The sequence below is a fragment of the Cupressus sempervirens genome, chromosome 2, assembly GCF_028749045.1.
Source record: "Cupressus sempervirens isolate cs-2001-9-10 chromosome 2, ASM2874904v1, whole genome shotgun sequence".
Taxonomy (NCBI): domain Eukaryota; kingdom Viridiplantae; phylum Streptophyta; class Pinopsida; order Cupressales; family Cupressaceae; genus Cupressus; species Cupressus sempervirens.
The window spans coordinates 716,081,049-716,099,901 of NC_143119.1; the positions used below are offsets into that span (position 1 = coordinate 716,081,049).

At 34.3% G+C, this 18,853-nt stretch overlaps 1 protein-coding gene across 3 annotated transcripts; it reads right to left on the bottom strand.

Annotated features, from left to right (window-relative positions):
- Positions 1 to 6,111: 6,111 nt before the first annotated feature.
- LOC149575376 (protein C2-DOMAIN ABA-RELATED 9-like) lies at positions 6,112 to 7,977 on the bottom strand. 3 transcript variants are annotated; one of them, XM_089812221.1, is made up of 3 exons: positions 7,707 to 7,973; positions 6,737 to 6,832; positions 6,112 to 6,615 (listed from the first exon to the last, which is right to left on the bottom strand). In XM_089812221.1, exons 1-3 carry the CDS (start codon positions 7,848 to 7,850, stop codon positions 6,352 to 6,354), a joined length of 504 nt encoding a protein of 167 aa, XP_089668347.1. In that variant the 5' UTR covers positions 7,851 to 7,973; the 3' UTR covers positions 6,112 to 6,351. The 3 variants fall into 3 exon arrangements, with proteins under 3 accessions (XP_089668347.1, XP_089668346.1, XP_089668348.1); XM_089812220.1 differs by having other exon boundaries at positions 6,734 to 6,832; positions 7,707 to 7,959; XM_089812222.1 differs by lacking the exon at positions 6,737 to 6,832 and having other exon boundaries at positions 7,707 to 7,977.
- Positions 7,978 to 18,853: the final 10,876 nt, after the last annotated feature.

An 18,853-nucleotide genomic window follows, 5' to 3' on the forward strand; every position in this document is an offset into this window, starting at 1 on the left:
CCACCCTCTCCTATCCCCTACTCTATCTCTGTCTCTGTCTCTGTCTCTCTCTCTCTCCCCCCCCCCCACTCTCCTACTATACCACCCCATACTCTCTCTCTCTCACACAAAAACACATACAACCATCCCCTTCTCTCTCTCTCTCTCTCTCTCTCTCTCTCTCTCTCTCTCCCCCTCCCACCCCCTACTTGTTCTCTCCCATCCCCTAGTATCTGTCTCTCTCTCTCTCTCTCTCACACACACACACACTCCCATCCTCTACTCTCTCTCTCCCATACCCTACTCTCTCTCTCACACATACTCTCCTATCCCCTACTCTCTTTCCCTCTCTCCTACCCTCTACTCTCTCTCTCCCCCACCCCCTACTCTCTCTCACTCATACACTCTCTCTCTACCCCATCCCCTACTCTCTCTTCCACCCCCTACTCTCTCTCCCATACCCTACTCTCTCACACACACTCCCATCCCTCCCTCCCTCCCTCTCTCTCTCTCTCCCCCTACTCTCTCACAATCTCTCTCTTCTCTCCCATCCCCTACTCTCTCTCTCTCACACACACACACTCTCCCATCTCCTTCTCTCTCTCTCTCCCTCTCTCTCCCTACTCTCTCTCTCACTCTCTCCCTCCCATCCCCTATTCTCTCTCCCACACACACTCTCATCCCCTTATCTCTCCCTCTCTATCTCTCACACACTCTCTCCCCCTCCCCTATTTTCTCTCTCTCCCACCCCCTACTCTCTCTCTCTTTCTCACACACACACTACCATCCCCTTCTCTCTCTCTCTCTCTCTCTCTGTCTCTCTCTCTCTCTCTCTCTCTCTCTCTCTCTCTCTCTCTCCCCCATCCCCTACTCTCATACTCTCTCTGTCTCTCTCTCTCTCTCTCTCTCTCACACACACACACACACACACACACACACACACACACATGCTCTCATCCCCTACTCTCTCTCTCTCTCTCTCTCTCTCTCTCCCCTATCACACCCTCTCCCATCCCATCTCCTAATCTTGATATCTCTCACTCTCTCCCTCTCGCATCCCCTACTCTCACTCTCCCCCTCTTCCATCCCCCCCCCCCCTCTCTCTCTCTCTCTCTCTCTCTCTCCCCATCCCTCTCTCCCTATCTCACCTTCTTCGATTGGCTACTCTCTCTCTCTCTCTCTCTCTCTCTCCCTATCCCACCTCCTACTCTCTCCCCATCCTCTACTCTCTCTCATTCTCTACCCTCTCTCCCTCTCTCCTTCCCTCTCTATTGAAATTTAGGCTTTAAGAGTGCATGCACACTAAAGTGTGTATGCGCTATGCAAGCCTAAATTTAAAAAATGCTTTAAATAGCATGCACATGCTATTTAGAGCTTTGGATTCTACTAAGACTAAGAATTGGTTTTGCCTTGGGGATCCAACCCAAAGGTTTGGAGTCTCTAAACTAGTCTAAGATGTGTTTTGCTACAAACATATAAAAAATGATTGATTTTTCTTATGTGCTCTCCTTCAAGTTTCCTCATGGTTGAGCATCGATAAAATTAGGTTATATGACATTGTAAATCTTTTTGTTAGCTATATAATCATATAATTTATTTTTAGTTTGAACTATTTCAATCCTTTCAACTATAATTTCTTTTGAATGGATGTCCATTTTCTATCAAAAGCCAATGTGTACTAATTGGGCTATATATTTTAGCTTGTTCATTGAATTTTGTAACAACTTAATTTTTTAGAAACTAGACTCTATTTTACACATTTTGAAAAAAAGAAGTTTTGATTTTAGATTAGTTTACAATCATTTCTAGGGGAAGCACATAGATATTTCACATTTTTGAGATGTCTCCAATTAAAAAATTCATAAAAAATATATACGTCATAAAATTACCTGAAAAATCTGAAATAAACTACACAGTGTTAGGTGACTTTTGACTAGAGTGATTAAAGATTTTTTTAAAAAAAGTTTAAATTTTAGAGGGTCCACACTTTGCACTATATATATATATATGTATATATATATATACATATATACATATATATATATATATATATATACATATATACATATATATACATACATACATATATATATATATACATACATACATATATATATATATATACATACATACATACATATATATATATATACATACATACATATATATATATATATATATATATATATATACATACATATATATATATATATTCTGAAAAACAGTACAATTTTCTATGGCCCCATTTTTTGAGGACCTAAAACTAAACCATTTTGAAAAAAATTAGTAGTTTAGAAATTAGATTCAAAGGACTACTGCTTTTGTTTAACTATCTTCAAATTCTTGGTGAAGTTCAGAAATTGTTGATTTTAGAAAAAATGTGGCCACTTATACCTCCCTTTTGGCACCACAATTTGGTGCACTTACCCTTATATGGAAGGTAATAAAGAAGTAGATAATCTCGCTAGCAAGGAGCAAATGGAGAGGAGATTCTTATAAGACAAGCTAATATGATAAGTTAGACACTTGTTCTTGGAGTGAAATTGATTAAGAACATTTATTGTCAAAAGAAACATGTTAATTTCTTTTAATATGTTCTCTATGTCTATGTGCATATTGTATGATTGACAAATTTAGTTGATATCATAGAAATTTAATGTTAATAAGAGAAATATTTTAGGATATCCAATACTTTTCCTTATATATTGTTGATATTAAAATAAAAGTTTAAAAGAGATAAGTTTCATGTTTGATTATGAAGCATACTTCATTTCATTCTCATAACTTGATCGTAGCCATGTTTTATTTTCAGGTTATAATTACAAGGAATTGTCAAGAGCAAAACTATAAATTCAAAAATAAAAAATCGGTGCTAAAATTGGTTAAATTATCTTGAGATATTTATGGAAGGACTACACCAAGGATGCCTATCCATCTTTGATCTTTGGTGCCCAATTGAAATATTTTTAATCTTAACACAATCTTGAGCCTCGTGACTTCTTAGCTATAAAAATAAAATAAAATTGTAATTTATTCACACTAAAAGAGGGGTAAATTTTTTATTGAATATCAAAGAGAGCTGAACAACACAAGAAACAAAGAGAACTACATAGTTTTATCCTGGGTCTGCAAGTTGAACCAGCATCTGAGATAAATCAACGAGAAGCATCCTATGATCAAGAATATTCCAAGCCGACCCCTGCTCAGAGGCCCATTTAGCCAGGCAATCAGCCACACCATTTCACTCATGAGAGATATGCATAGAAGACATAGAATCCAGAGAATTGCATAACTGAATGATCTGCTAAATAACCAGAGCCAAATGCCAATCCAAATGCACAAGGTTCCTATTATGCAATAAGTTCACAACCACCTATGAGTTAGTCTCACAAATGATTCTTTTCCAGCCACGTTGACAACATTGTTCCACTACAACCAAGATAGCCAAGGCTTCCACAAGGTTATTAATATGGTAACCCTTGTATATAGAAAATAGAAACTGAATATCACTAGAAGTATCACGCCCAACTCCCCCAATACCAGTCAGACTAGGATTTCCTCGAGAAGAACCATCAGTGTTGATTTTAAGAGTGCCTGCCTTAGGAGGAGACTAATGTCCCTGACAATTAACACGCTAAGGGTGTTGGTTAGCTCTATTCCTAGAGCAGGTGTGGGGGACCGAGGGAGTGCAACCGTGGAGAGAAAAGGAGAGGCGAGAGTAAATATTGACATCAGTAGGATCTAAATCCCCACCGATGTCACATTTAGCTAGGAGTGTTTCCTAAAGAGAATTAACAATTTTCCCCCATAGGTGCCTGATCTCAAACTGCAAATCATGAAAGATCCTCTTATTCCTCTCAAGCCAAACATGCCATAAAATAAGGGAAGGGCCGATAGTCCAAGCAACCTGAAGAAAAGAAGTCTTGGAAGGGGAATGGCCCAAACGGTCCCAGAATTCAAACAAAGAGGAAACACGCCAGCACGTGCATCCCCACACACTCCACCAGAAGTGCCAAATCTGTTTGGCAAAGGGGCACGGGAAAAAAAGGTGAGATACAGTCTCTTCACTATTGCGGCAGAGAACATAGATGGAAGGCCCCTAGAAGCCTCGCTTACAGAGATTATCCCAAGTAAGACAACGGTTGTAAACCAAAATCTAGAGGAAAAAGTTACACTTAGGCCATGAAAAACTATTCCAAACTTTCTTCCACCAAGAGATCTCCACCTCACCAAAAAGTTACTTTGTTAGCGCAAGGTACCTAGAAGAAACATAATACTTTTCAGAAGAAGCACCTCCTCAAGCCAAAACATCAGGTTCCTGCAACGAGCTGCACTCTCTAGAAGCCAATATCTGAGATAGTTCCAACCGATCTCCCAGTGAGCCACCTAAAGGCCAATCAGAAGAATTCTTCCATCTATAACCCACAGAGAGGCCCAAGTTAAAAGCCTCCTTATAATGAGCCACATTATTCCATCCAGCAAAAAGGAAAGAATCACAAAGAGCCTGCAAGTGAGGATGAGAGGATAAGAGAGGAGGATGCCCATTCCAATAATCACTCCAAAATAGAGCCTCAGTGCCTCTGTTGTAGATCCAAAATAAACTTCTCTTCACCAGGTGAGCACCAATCTTGAGGGTATTCCACACCATAGAGCCTCTTCCCTCAAGAGAAAACCTAAAAATATTTGAAGGTTCAACACCAGATAAATACTTGTGTGACAGGATATGGGCCCAAAGCTGAGACTGACTAGTACACCAATGCCAATAGAGCTTGGCAGAAAGAGCTTGATTGCACAAGATAGCAAATCGAAGGCCAAGGCCTCCTTCCTTTTTTGGCCTGCAAACAATATCCCAATTGATGAGGCTCCATTTGGTATGTTGCAAATTGCCACTCCAAAGAAATTGGCGGGAGAGGGCATCAAATTCCTTAAGAAAATACATTGGGGCAGCTTGAACCATGCTTCTGTATATGGGAAGACCTTGAATTACAGATTGAAGGAGTGTCACCCTACCACCAGTAGAGAGCCACCTGTGAGTCCAATGATTGACCCTTTACCCACCACAATAGGGACCCCCAAGTAAGTCAGAGGGAGAGACACAATCTGAAATCTCAGGATATTAGCAATCCTCCACTGGATCGACTCGGGAGTGTTGAAGAAAAAAATAGAGCACTTGTGGTCATTAATTTTTTGCCTAGAGACAGCCAAATAAGTATCCAAGGTGAGCCGAAAGGCTTTAGCATCCTGAATCCGAGCTCTCCCAGCAAGGGCAGTATCATCAACAAACTGGAGGTGAGAAACAGTAGGCAAACCATTTCCCCATTGCCATCTTTGAATCAAATTTTGGGAAACATGAAACTTGATAAGTCTACCAAGTCCCTTAGCTATAATGATAAACAAATAAGGAGAGATGGGATCTCCGCGACGAAGACCTCTAGAAGCCCCAAAAAGCTCTGTCGGTTCACCATTAAGAAGGACTAAGAAGGAAGGAGTAGTAACACAACTAAGAACCCATCTAACCCATTCTTGAGTGAAGCCAAAAGCTAGAACTTTCCGCAAGAAATTCCAATTGACTCTGTCATAAGCCTTAGCCATATCAAGCTTAATATAATAATACTATAATTATATCTTAGAGATAATAATAATAAAAATGTTACTATGGAAATATTGAATATATCATTATTATTCATAATGTTAATAATACTATAACTATTTTATTAATATTAATAATATTACAACTTGAAACTAAAAAGTTGATTAGAGGTCAAGTATTATTTTATTAAACTTCATTCTTTTTAGAGTTGCAATTGGTCAAACAAAATACTAATTCATAAGAGGAATCATCCAACATTGAAAATGAGGTGGACCAGTCCATCTTTAAACACTGTGAAAAAATTAAGTTTGAAAAAAGTACCTCAAATTTGTCTATTTAACACTTCTAACTTAGAAATCAAACTTTGGTATGTGATGTTTAACAACCCAATTGCCATTTTTAAACTGTTCAAATCAATTTGCAAGTGGACAATATCCATAGACAGAAAAGGAAGGATGAAACAAAATTATTACAAATAAACTACAATTTATAACTGCCAATTGTAGTCGATCCAGACACTTACTCTTACTCTGTGTAAAGAATGGAACCAAATATAAGATGATAATACATTCATGATCCATGAAGTCCTGTTCGTGAGAACAATTATTGGGGACAATAGATAATATTAAGCATCACAGCTTACACAAAAGATCAAAATGAGGAATTACATATATCTACATACTTAAAAGCCATATTAAATATTCTTTTGAACATTTAAGCACGAGTCTCTAGAACAAAATTCCAATACAATACATTTTATCCACTTAGAACTCTACTTCAAATTATTTCTTTCCTATAGAGGGGAGGGTCCATTCCAATTGCAAGTTCAAGATACCAGATTCAACATTTCGGAGCTTCAACCACACTTCTTGAATCTTTCTTCCATCTTCATACTTAATGATGTTGCTATCTCTGTACAAGCAGTTCTCTTTGCAAGTAGAAACCACTTTCTTACGTATATCTTGTTTCTCAAACAGGGGTTTCAGATCAATTTCAGCATCTCCCATCTTATCATCTCGCCTCCATGTATCATCATCCCACAATTCCTACAACACCCAAAACACAAGGAGGACTTTACAATACACAAATCATGGATGTCATTATTTTCTAAACAACCACAAAACCATGTTTTCCATAATGTAATCAATAGGAAGGAGATCTTACTACTTTCAGCATGCCATAATCAGTATTCTCTACAGGAAATGTGAAAACTTCATTCCAAACTGGATTAAGATCATTATTTTTTACTCTAGTCTTCCGCATCTGTGTCAATACTAACATAAAAGCTGTCAGTTTTCTACAATCTATTATATTTCTTTGGCATATATTTATCTATATGTATATTTAGATCGTATTTTATGATCTATCTTCAAAATATTAGAAAGTTCTGAAATAACAGGATAGATTATAGAATGTGATCTGAAATATTACAAATAAATATATACAAATGAATATAAGAACTCCACAGAACAATTCAATATGATTTGAAACATAGATACAAATTAATAAATACAAAGGAACCTAAAAACTGCATGAAACAATCTAATATAATCTGAAATGTTGATACAAATGAGAATATACAATCGAATCAAAAAACTTTACTAATCCATATAATCTGCATCTCGCAAGAAAAAAATATTAGAAAGTTTGAAAAAATAAAGATACAATAGATTATAGAATATGATCTGAATAACTGATGCAAATAAATATATACAATTGAATCTGAAAACTCTACCAAACAATTTAATAGTATCTAAAATCTAGATAAAAATAAATAAATACAATTGAATGCTGAAACATTCATACAAATAAAAATATATAATCGAGTCTAAAAACTTGGCCAAACAATTCTTATGAGATAATACGCCATTATTATGGGAAGGCGCTATCCTCCGGACCAAATGCATTTTTTAAAATAAAATTGATAAAATCTAAAAATACAATAGATTTTGGTGAGCATTTATTTTTCATAATTGACATATTTTGTAATAGAAAACATTAAAAAAAAATGTATACATGCAATCGAAAACATCAAAAAACTTGAAACAAAATCACTGTATTTTCAAAGATCCGATCTATAATCATCTGTATCTCACAAAGGCAAAGGCAAAAACAATTGAAAACTTTGATTACCCACATGATTTCCAAAGGTGAGGATGACATATGGATCACTGCTTATGAAATCTCTAACAGCTAAATCAGTTGCCTTGACCACCTGCACTTTGAGAGTGCCGCTCATCTCTGCCAAAGCTACAATGCTCTCAAATTCAGATTTTCTCATTTATCAAGACATTCCATGATATAAAACCGCCATGGTTGATGCTTCATTAGTCTAAAGTTCGAATATGGAATACATTGTAAAGCAGAGAAATTCATTATTATAAACGAAAGGCATCATTTAAATAGGAGAGAATGACAGAAAGATGATCAAACGCCATTATAACGTGGATAGAAAAAAGTAGGAAACTAAAACAAACGCCTATTATGCCTGTGTTTTAAAGTTAGAGAATAAAGTAGAAAAGAAGAGATGCTGAAGTTGCAAAGGTCCACTTTAATCACATGTATTATATTATTAAGTCAGAAGAATTTTGACTTCTATCCACAAGCGTGTCAAATAATCCTTCTCTTTTGCATTTAGAATTCTCATCTTTGGTTTGAAAAGGGCACTTTGAGACTGTTGGTCTAAATGGATGCCTGTTTATTATAATTTATTAATCATTTGCAATTTTGTTTTAATTCTTTCCGTCTTTATAATTTTTTATCTTCTTTTTTCAAATTTTTAAATAAAATAGTCAATTTATAATTTAATATTAAATAATAAATAAATATCTATTTTATTGGGTAGCTGCTTTCCTTTTCAAATAGTGTTACAATGGTAAATTAATCATAAGATCAAATAACAAATGGTCTATATAGATCAATGTTATCAAAGGTTACAAAATGAATGGATAAATTACAATAATAATTTAAAAGGAGGAAGTACTATCAAAGGTGGAAAATGAGGACATCAAAGTGATCAATGTTTTAATGAATCACCAAAGAGATTTAATCAAAGAAGACAATCGATTTTTGTTCAAGAAGAAGGTGATCATCATATAATGATAGCTTCTTTAGCCACTCACGGTGATTCAAGTAATGCATGGTATATTAATGCTTCAGGAGCTAGCCAACATATGACTCACAACAAACATATCTTTAGCTCTTTAAAAGAAACAAAAGGTGCAAAAAAATTTCTTGGTGATGATAGTTCACATGACATAGAAGGAATAGGTACAATATTTTCAATGAAAGGAAATAATGGTAAAAATTTGGAAATAACTAATATGAGTTTTGTACCAAGGTTGACCAAAACTCTTCTTCCAGTGAGTCAAATAACTCAACATGGCTATAAGGTGGAGTTTTATCCAAATAAGTGTTTAATCAAGAATATTAATAATGGATACAAAATAGTGGCTAGAGGAATTGAGAATGATGGAATAAACAAATTTCTAGCATGTGTTGATAAGAAGGCTTATGTTACTACAATATCATCTTTAAGTGAGTTGTGGCATCAAAGATATGGTTATTAAATTATCAAAGTTTGGCTACGCTTTCAAAGATGAATATGGTTGGTGGATTACCTTGGATAAAATTAAACACAAATGTGTGTGAAGGATGCATGGTTGGTAAAAAATAGAGATACGATTGAGGTCTACATGGAGGGTAAGAAAAAGTCAAGAACTTGTCTATAGTGATTTGTATGGTCGTATGATACAACATCAAAGGGAGAAGCTAGATATTATTTTAAAATTTATTGATGATCTTTCAAGAAAAGTTTGGGTTTACTTCTTGTAGCAAAAAGATGAAGTATTTAACAAATTTGAAATGTTTAAAACTCTTGTAGAAAATGAAAGTGGGAATAAGATCAATCGAATAAGAACTAATAATGGTGGAGAATATGTAAACAATAAGTTCAAATCATTTTGTGAGTATCATGGGATCAAGAGAGAGATGACTATTAGATATACTCTTCAACAAAATGGCATTGCTGAAAGGAATAATAAGACTTTAGTAGAAATGACATGTTGTATGATATAATGCAAAAATCTTCCTTTGTTTCTATGGGAGGAAGCTATTAATATTGCATCTCATGTTTTGAATAGATCTCCCACAAGTGTTTTGCAAAATATTACTCTTGAAGAAGCTTAGAGTGGGATGAAACCCAATGTTAAGTATTTTAGAGTTTTGGATGTGAAGGATATGCTCATGTACTAGATGAGATTAGAGAAAGGAAATTTGATAACAAAATTATTAAGTGCATCTTTATGGGCTATGATGACCAAAGGAAATGATATAGGTTGTATGATCCTAGTGTAGAAGATGTGTTTACAAGTAGGGATGTCAAGTTTAATGAGGGGTTTGATGATGTCCCAAAATTCTCTCCTATTCCACAAGTGGCCATAGAGATTCATGAACCTCTCAATAATTTTGAAATTGGTAAAAGTTCTAAGGAAACATTTCATGGTATGATTGAAGAATCTAGTCCTCCTCCAAAGACCAAGAGTATTGAAGATATTTATCAAAGAACTCAACAAATTAACTATGCCTTAATGACCACCATAATGAAGACTAACAATCCTCAAAAATATGAGAAGCTAAAGGAAAACATGAGTTGGAACAAGCTATGCAAAATGAGTATGATTCCATGACGAAGAATAAAACATGGGAATTAGTAGAGCTTCCAAAGGGTAAGAATGTGGTTGAAAAAGTGGGTTTATAAGACTCGGGTATGTGCAGGATTATGGCGTGCCAAAAAGTGTTGATGTGAAAAAATTGGAGTTTTAAAAAGTCTAAAAGCATTTCAAAATCTGCTTTGACTTTTTCCACCCATCCTAATACCAAAGCAAAAAGGTGATACCAACCCTTTTCGAGTACTCGATCCCATATTAGATACCTGATATGATATCAACTATCTGATATAAAATCGGGTACCTGAAACCTACGACCACAAATTTAAACCAAAAACCCAAGTGCATTTTCATTATTTTTTTCATTTTGTTTATTTGTTTGTGTTGTTTGTTGGCCCCCATTTTAGTTATATGATTTGAAATCAGGTACAAGATTTAGGAAATTTCAAGTAAATTTTTTTTTTTGTTTATTTGATTGTTTTCATTAAATTATATTTAAAATTGAGTTTTTTAATAGAAACCACTAATTTTATTATTTTAATTAAAAACTATTAATACAAATAGTAATTGTTGGACTCTTTGAAATTTAATAGGCATGGATGGCTTGAATGATGTTGGTAACACTGAGCCATGGAATAGAGTTCCTCAAAATCGTCCACCATACGATCTGGTACGCCCTCAAAACCCTCCACCAAACAATCTAGTAGCTTCTCAAAATCCTCCTCAAATTGAAGATTTGATACAAAAAAATCTTACCAAATTGAGGGGTTTTCAAGCCACATATAACAATATACTTGCATTAGCTCCCATGTTACCCACATTAAACATCATAGTGGATAATATTGAGACACTTATTGATGAAAAAAATGCTGCTCTTCACTGGCATGAGCAAGTCCATGCCATGTTTGATCATGGGTTAGACTATGATGAAGCTATGACCCTAAACATAAGTAAAGATGATATAGTTAACCTTTTTGTGAACTTAAAAATAAGTAAAAAATTAGAATTCAAAAAGCCCAAATTATCAATTAAATGGTGCACAAATGAGGCTATGTGTATGAACTTTTGGGATCGTTGGTGGATGGTTTTTGAAAAATCTCCACACAACAATCTTAGAGGTCCCATTCTATTTCATTAGAAAATTGTATGCTGAATTTGTGTTGGGCCTCAAGGTGAATTAATGGAGTATGAGGCCCAACATGGGTGTAGGAGGAGGAGCTCCTCAAGATAAACCCTTTTCCCAATGGAAGAAAGATGGTACTTTTGTCCTCCCTACTGATGTCTCCCCCCCTCCTCTAGTGCAACATCCTGATATCATTGCAGAGGTTAGCTTTCATACCATTAAAGCCATCCATAGATTGAGTAGCCCATTGATATCCCAGACTAGGTCATTGTTGCCTTCCTGTGTTGATGATGTTGGCACAAGTTTATCGTCATTGAGCTCATCACATGTTTGTGTGCCCCATACTTGCATAACGTGAAATAATATTTGTCTGGGTCCCATTAGTGATCATTCTAAGTATCAATTTCTATTTGAGGAGGGTGATACAACAAATGTACCTAGCAAGACTAAACAACATGACATGAGAGAGGAGGGGCATGCAGAGCCATGGGATCCTTATGTGTTGGTACATGTATACATTTTTTAGTTACGACACAGTTGATTTAAAGTTAATCTTTATAATAGAATAATTTTAACCCATACTGACTTATACATGTATGTGATCTTCATTCATGTTTAGTTGATGACTAAGGAGGATCTTAGATAGGTTGATGATTTCATGCTCTCAGCTATTTCATTTGGCCTTAAGACATCTATGGTACATTGTGTTTTGTTCTCATTTCTTTTCTATTTGATATTGGAACATATTGTTGATTAGATGGTCAAAATATCCTTCACAATTTGTGACATTGCTTAACCACCTCTCGTAGATCTAGGTAAGTTTGGTGTTTGTGACATTCATTTAGAGCTCAAGATTTTGGCACAAGAAAAAACATACCAAAAATTGGTATCAGACCCTTAGCTCACACGTTCAAATCTCGAGAGGTCTCCTTCATTCTATCGGTGCAGAACCCTGAGTTGGTACTGAGGGGGAGATTGTTGACTAGGTGGTCAGCACCTCCTTTAGGGTTCACGACATAGCTTAACTGCCTCTCATGTGTTTGGGTAAGTTTGGTGTTTGAGATGTTGATTGAGAGCTCAAGATTTTGGCACAATGATAAACATACCAACACATATATGGTTTCTAATCTTTCTTTTCTCTTGCAGGTATCACCTATCAGTGGGGAGCAATATGAGAGGGGTAAGAAACAACACATTGACAATGAAAAGGTAATTAGTTGTTTTTAAAGTGATTAAATATCAATGCATTCTTGTAAAATATTTGTGTTAATGAAATTTATTTACATTTTGGTGTAGCTACTCGTGATGAGTTCGGGCAAATTTGGCATTATAGACCCTCTAGCATTTCCATTTGCAGCAAGAGCCCCATTGTATTTATAATTATAATTTATTTTTTATTTTTTGTATTTTCATAAAAAAATTCAAAATTGATTTCCATGATATTAACAACTAGGCTTTTGTATTTCATAGAAAACACTTACTGTGCAAGAGGTTGGACATTAGAGTTTTGTATCTTTGCTCATAGAATCATTATATCTAGAGGAGTCATTGATAGAGGTAAGTTTTAGTTTGAATCCTTGATTATATGTTATAAATTTAGTATGCTATCAATTATAATGGTATAGTTTAAGTTGCAGATCCATATGAAAACCATACTTGAACATATACTGGCCACAATCAATGAGGTTTGAGCATTGTTGAGGACATATAAGAGGACTTTTGACTGCCATAGGAGGTTGATGAGAGAGGTATTTATGATGAAAGTTTAAAAATACAATTCTTCATTAAAAAAAGGATCATTATGCATTTGAGTAATTCATTGTTAGATACGTAGAATCATATAAATTCAGTAGTCTAACTTTGGATTTTCCTTTTTTATTTATGCATGAGGCATCTAATCCACCTAGTTCAGCGAAAAGGTTGCATTTTGATGATCCACCACTAGATATTATAGTTGTCATAGGATGCATCATGAGACATTTTGAGATGGCATATGCCACATTGTATACAAAAACTTTGATATTATACACATTTCAATGGCATGATCAGCCACATTTTGTATATGGATCTATGTATTTTTATATATATTTACATAATTTGTCTATGGATATATATATATATATATATATATATATATATATATATATATATATATATATATATATTTGTGTAATTCGTGTATGGATACATGTATTTTGATATATATTTTTGTCATTTATGTGCTCAAAGATATACATTTTAATTTAGTATAGTATTACTCAATTTATTGTGGATCATGTGTATTGTTCATGTTTATGAAATATCATTCATTTTGATCATGTTTGTTATATTCAATTATATTTGATTCAAATGTACTAATTTGTGAAGAACATTGTATCAATATTTATTATCAAATTTTAATAAAAATTTTAATTTGAAATTATATCATATATGTTTAATTTGGAATGATATCTACAGTCCCTTAAGATGTCTACAATTAGCCAAATTCATGGCCAATTTGGTCTTAGGAGGCCATCTTTGGTTTTACGAGATGCTTCAATATGTAGTGGTCACAAACATTATAGGGGCTCTATGGTCAAAATAGGGGTGTCTATAGGGTTCACTTGTCCATCTAGATCTAACAACAATGATGATTCAATGCCATGATCAACGGTTTGAAAGTAAGGCAATGATGCACCAATGAAGTGATGTACGATGCAAGTTTTGGCATCAGGCAAGATCATTGTGCCAAATCCAAACAGAATGTGATCTCTCCAAAATGAGAGAGGTTATTGTAGACCTTGACATCACCATCCTATATCAATCTATGTTTCACCAATAGTCATCACAAGTTTTGACTAATGACCCTCTAAAGATCAATTTCCAAACACACTTAGAGCATCTTAGAGACTCTTTGGTATGGAGTGGCTATGAATGTTGTGGGCTGTCTACAGTTAGAAAAATGATTTCACTAGGGTTCACCCACCCATCTAGAGCTAATGGCATTGATGATTCAATGCCACAATCGATGGTTTTGAAGTTACATAGTGATGCAAAAATGAACATGAGGCACATTGCAAGTTTCAGGATTAAGCGAGATCATTGTGCCAAATCTAAATGAAATGTGATATCTTCAAGATGAGAGAGTCTATTAACCATCTTGTAGCATTTTAATTTTCACTGATAGTCTTGACGAGGTCTAATTGAGTTACAACCCTCAAAAGATCGATCTCCAAACACACTTAGAGCACCTTAGAAACTCTTCGGTATGGGGTGGTCGCGAATGTTGTAGGATCTCCATGATAAAAAAAAAGAGGTGTTACTAGGGTTCACCCACCCATATAGAGCTAATGGAACTAACTATTTGATGCCACAATCAATGGTTTCAAAGTTTCATAGTGATGCACCAATGAATTGAGACACACTATAAGTTTTGGCATCAGGCCAGATCGTTGTGCCAAATCAAAATAGAATGTGATCTCTCTAAAATGAGAGAGGTTATTATAAACCTCAACATCACTATCCTATAGCATTCTAATTTTTATTGATATACCTAATGATCTCCAAGTTACAAGCCTCAGAAGATTGATCTCCAAACGCACTTAGAGTATCTTAGAGATTTTTCGATATGAGGCGGTCACAAACATTGTAGGCTATCTACAGTTGAATCAAGGACGTTACTAGGGTTCACCCACCTATCTAGAGCTAATGGACTTGATGATTCAATACCACGATAAATAGTTTCAAAGTTATGTAGTGATGCACCAATGAACTAAGGCACACTGCAAGTTGGTAAAATGCATAGAGATATATTTGAGAGGTCTACATGGAGGGAAAGAAAAAGTCTAGAGCTTGTTCATAGTGATTTGTGTGGTCCTATGATCCAACATCAAAGGGAGGAGCAAGATATGTTTTAACATTTATTGATGATTTTTCATGAAAAGTTTGGGTTTACTTCTTGAAGCAAAAGATGATGTATTTAACAAATTTGAAATTTTTAAAGCACTAATAGAAAATGAAAGTGGGAATAAGATCAAGTGAATAAGAACTAATAATGATGGAGAATATGTAAACAATAAGTTCAAATCATCTTGTGAGTATCATGGGATCAAGAGAGAGATGACTATTAGATATACTCAACAAAATGACATTGCTAAAAGGAAGAATAAGACTTTAGTATCCAAATGGCACGTTGTATGATACAATCCAAAAATCTTTCTTTGTTTCTATGGGCTGAAGCTATTAATACTACATATCATGTTTTGAATAGATCTCCCACAAGTGTTTTGCAAAATATTACTCTTGAAAAACCTTGGAGTGGGAGGAAACCCAATGTTAAGTATTTTAGAGTTTTTAGATGGAAGCATATGGTCAAGTACTAGATGAGATTAGAGAAAGGAAAATTGGTAAGAAAAGTATTAAGTGCATATTTGTGGGCTATGATGACCAAAGGAAAGGATATAGGTTGTCTGATGCTAGTGTGGAAGATGTGTTTGCAATTAGGGATGTCAAGTTTAATGAGGGGTTTGATGATGTCCCAAAATCCTCTCCTATTCCATAAGTGGCCATAGAGATTCATGAACCTCTCAATAATTTTGAAATTGGTGAAAGTTCTAAGGAAACCTTTGATATGGTTGAAGAATCTAGTCCTCCTCCAAAGACCAAGAGTATTCAAGATATTTATCAAAGAACTCAACAAATTAACTATGCCTTAATGAATACCATAATGAAGACTAAGGATCCTCAAACATATAAAGAGGATAAAGGAAAACATTAGTTGGAACAAGTTATGCAAAATGAGTATGATTCCTAGGTGAAGAATAAAACATGAGAATTAGAGTTGCCAAAGGGTAAGAACATAGTTAACAATAAGTGGGTTTATAAGACTAAGTTTAAGTCAGATGGGAGCATCGAAAAATACAAGGCAAGACTAGCAACCAAAGGTTATTTACAAAATAAGGGAATCATACACATGAACTTTTGTGCTAGTAGTAGCAAAGATTAGTACTGCCAGGACTATTATAGCATTTGTAGCTCATTTCAAGTGGTCTCTTCACCAAATGGATGTTAAAAATGCTTTTTTGAATGGTGAAATTGATGAAGAAATCTATATGACTCAACCTCAAGGATTTAAAATTTTAGGAAAAGTGCATCTGGTTTGTAAATTAAGGAAGTATTTATATGGTTTAAAACATGCTCCAAGGGCTTGCTATACAAATATTGATGAATATTTTCAAACTCAAGGCTTCCATAATAGTCGTCATGATCTAGATTTGTATATGAAGGAGTTTGATGATGGTGACATTATAATTATTGTGCTTTATGTTAATGATCTTATTATTATAAGAAATAACATGGATCAAATCAGTAACATAAAGTTAAACTTGCAAGATGCATTTGAGATGACAAATCTTTATTTTCTACACTATTGTCTTGGCATTTGTATGCCAAAAGGATGATGGTATTTATCTTTCTCAAACAAAGTATGCTCTAGACTTGTTGAGAAAGTTTAGAATAGAAGATTGTAAGAGTGTGTTACTCTGGTTGCTCTAGAATTAAAATTAATAAAGGACATGGAAGATGAAGATGTTAACCCTACCTTATATAGGCAATTGGTTGGTAGTCTTGTGTATTTTACACACACTCTCCCATATATTTCTCTTGTAGTTAGTGTGGTTTCTAGATTTTTGAGTTCCCCTAAGGTCCCACATTGGATAGTAGTCAAAAAAATAATAAGATATGTGAAAGGGGCTTCAATGGGAATCTATTATTCATCTCATGGAGATCTTTCCCTCATTGGTTATTCAAATTCTGATAGATTTTGATTAGGTACGATGTGTAGATGATTGTAAGTCCACTACAGGTTATGTTGTCTATCTTGGTGCAGGTCCTATTTCTTGGTGGAGTAGAGAGAAATCTATAATTTCTCTATATAATATAGAAGCTGAATAGACTACAAAAAATGAAGCAGTGAAAGAAATAACTTGGCTATAGGCTATTCTCTCCATTCTTAAGAAACATCATGCAGGGATTTCTTTATTGAACATTGTGGCAGTAAAAGTGCCATCTCATTGTTTAAGAATTTGGCGTTTCATGCTCACACCAAAAATATCAAGGTTTATCATCATTATATTCAATATCTAATCCAGAAATAGGTGATTCATCTACAAAATTTCACAATAGAAGACCAAATGAAATGGCTATGCATGATGGACATGGTTGTCCTCCTTACAAATAATACTATTGACTAAATTTCAAAAAAATGAAAAAATAATGAACTTTTGGAAAATTTCAACATTTGATCTTCATGAACTATATATTTTGTGATTGAAAACAACAATTTTTTAAAGAAAATTTCGTTGTGTTTTCATGAATCTGAAAAAGAATCATGATTGCCTTTTCTTTTTGTCTTTGGTGCATTTTGTCTGGAGATTAGCTAGTGCCATGCACAATAGGATGCCAGTATATTGTAATTTATTAATCATTGGAAATTTATAAAATAATCAATTTATAATTTTAATTTAATATTAAATAATAAATAAATATCTATTTTTTTGGTTGGGTAGATGCTTTCCTTACCAAATAGTGTTACAATGGTAAATTAATCATAAGATCAAATAACAAATGGTATATATAGACCAATGTTATCAAAGGTCACAAAATGAATGGATACATTATAATAATAATTTAAAGGGAGGAAGTACTATCAAATGTTATAAATGTGGAAAAGGAGGACATCAAAGTGATCAATACATTCTAATAAATCACAAAGGAGATTTAATCAAAGAAGGCAATCACATTTTGTTCAAGAAGAAAGTGATTATCTTATAATGACAACTTCTTTAGCCACTCAAGGTGACTCAAGTAATGCATGGTATATTGCTTCAGGAGCTAGCCAACATGACCCACAACAAAAATATCTTCAGCTCTTTAGAGGAAACAAAAGGTACAAGAATATTTCTTGGTGCTGATAGCTCACATGACATAGAAGGAATATGTACAATTTCAATGAAAGGAAATAATGAAAATTTGAAAAAACTAACATGAATTTTGTACCAAGGTTGACCAAAGACCATCTTTCAGTGAGTCTAATAACTCAACATGGTTATGAGGTGGATTTTTATTCAAATATGTGTTTAATCAAGAATATTAATGATGGATACAATATAGTGGCTAGAAGAATTCAAAATGATGGAATATACAAATTTCTAGCTTGTGTTGCTAAGAAGGCTTATGTTACTACAAGATCATCTTTAAGTGATTTGTGGCATCAAAGATATGGTTATTAAATTATCAAAGTTTGGCTACGCTTTCAAAGATGAATATGGTTGGTGGATTATCTTGGATAAAATTAAACTCAAATGTGTGTGAAGAATGCATGGTTGGTAAACAATAGAGATACGTTTGAGGTCTACATGGAGGGCAAGAAAAAGTCAAGAACTTGTCCGTAGTGATTTGTATGTTTGTATGATACAACGTCAAAGGGAGGAGCTAGATATTATTTTAAAATTGATT

Coding starts and splice junctions, on each gene's coding strand:
- LOC149575376 (XM_089812220.1), bottom strand. CDS start 7,850: ATGAGAAAATCTGAATTTGAGAGCATTGTAGCTTTGGCAGAGATGAGC. Junction 6,833..7,706: donor TCCTCACCTTTGGAAATCAT/GTGGGTAATCAA, acceptor GTATTGACACAG/ATGCGGAAGACTAGAGTAAA. Junction 6,616..6,733: donor ATTATGGCATGCTGAAAGTA/GTAAGATCTCCT, acceptor TGGGTGTTGTAG/GAATTGTGGGATGATGATAC.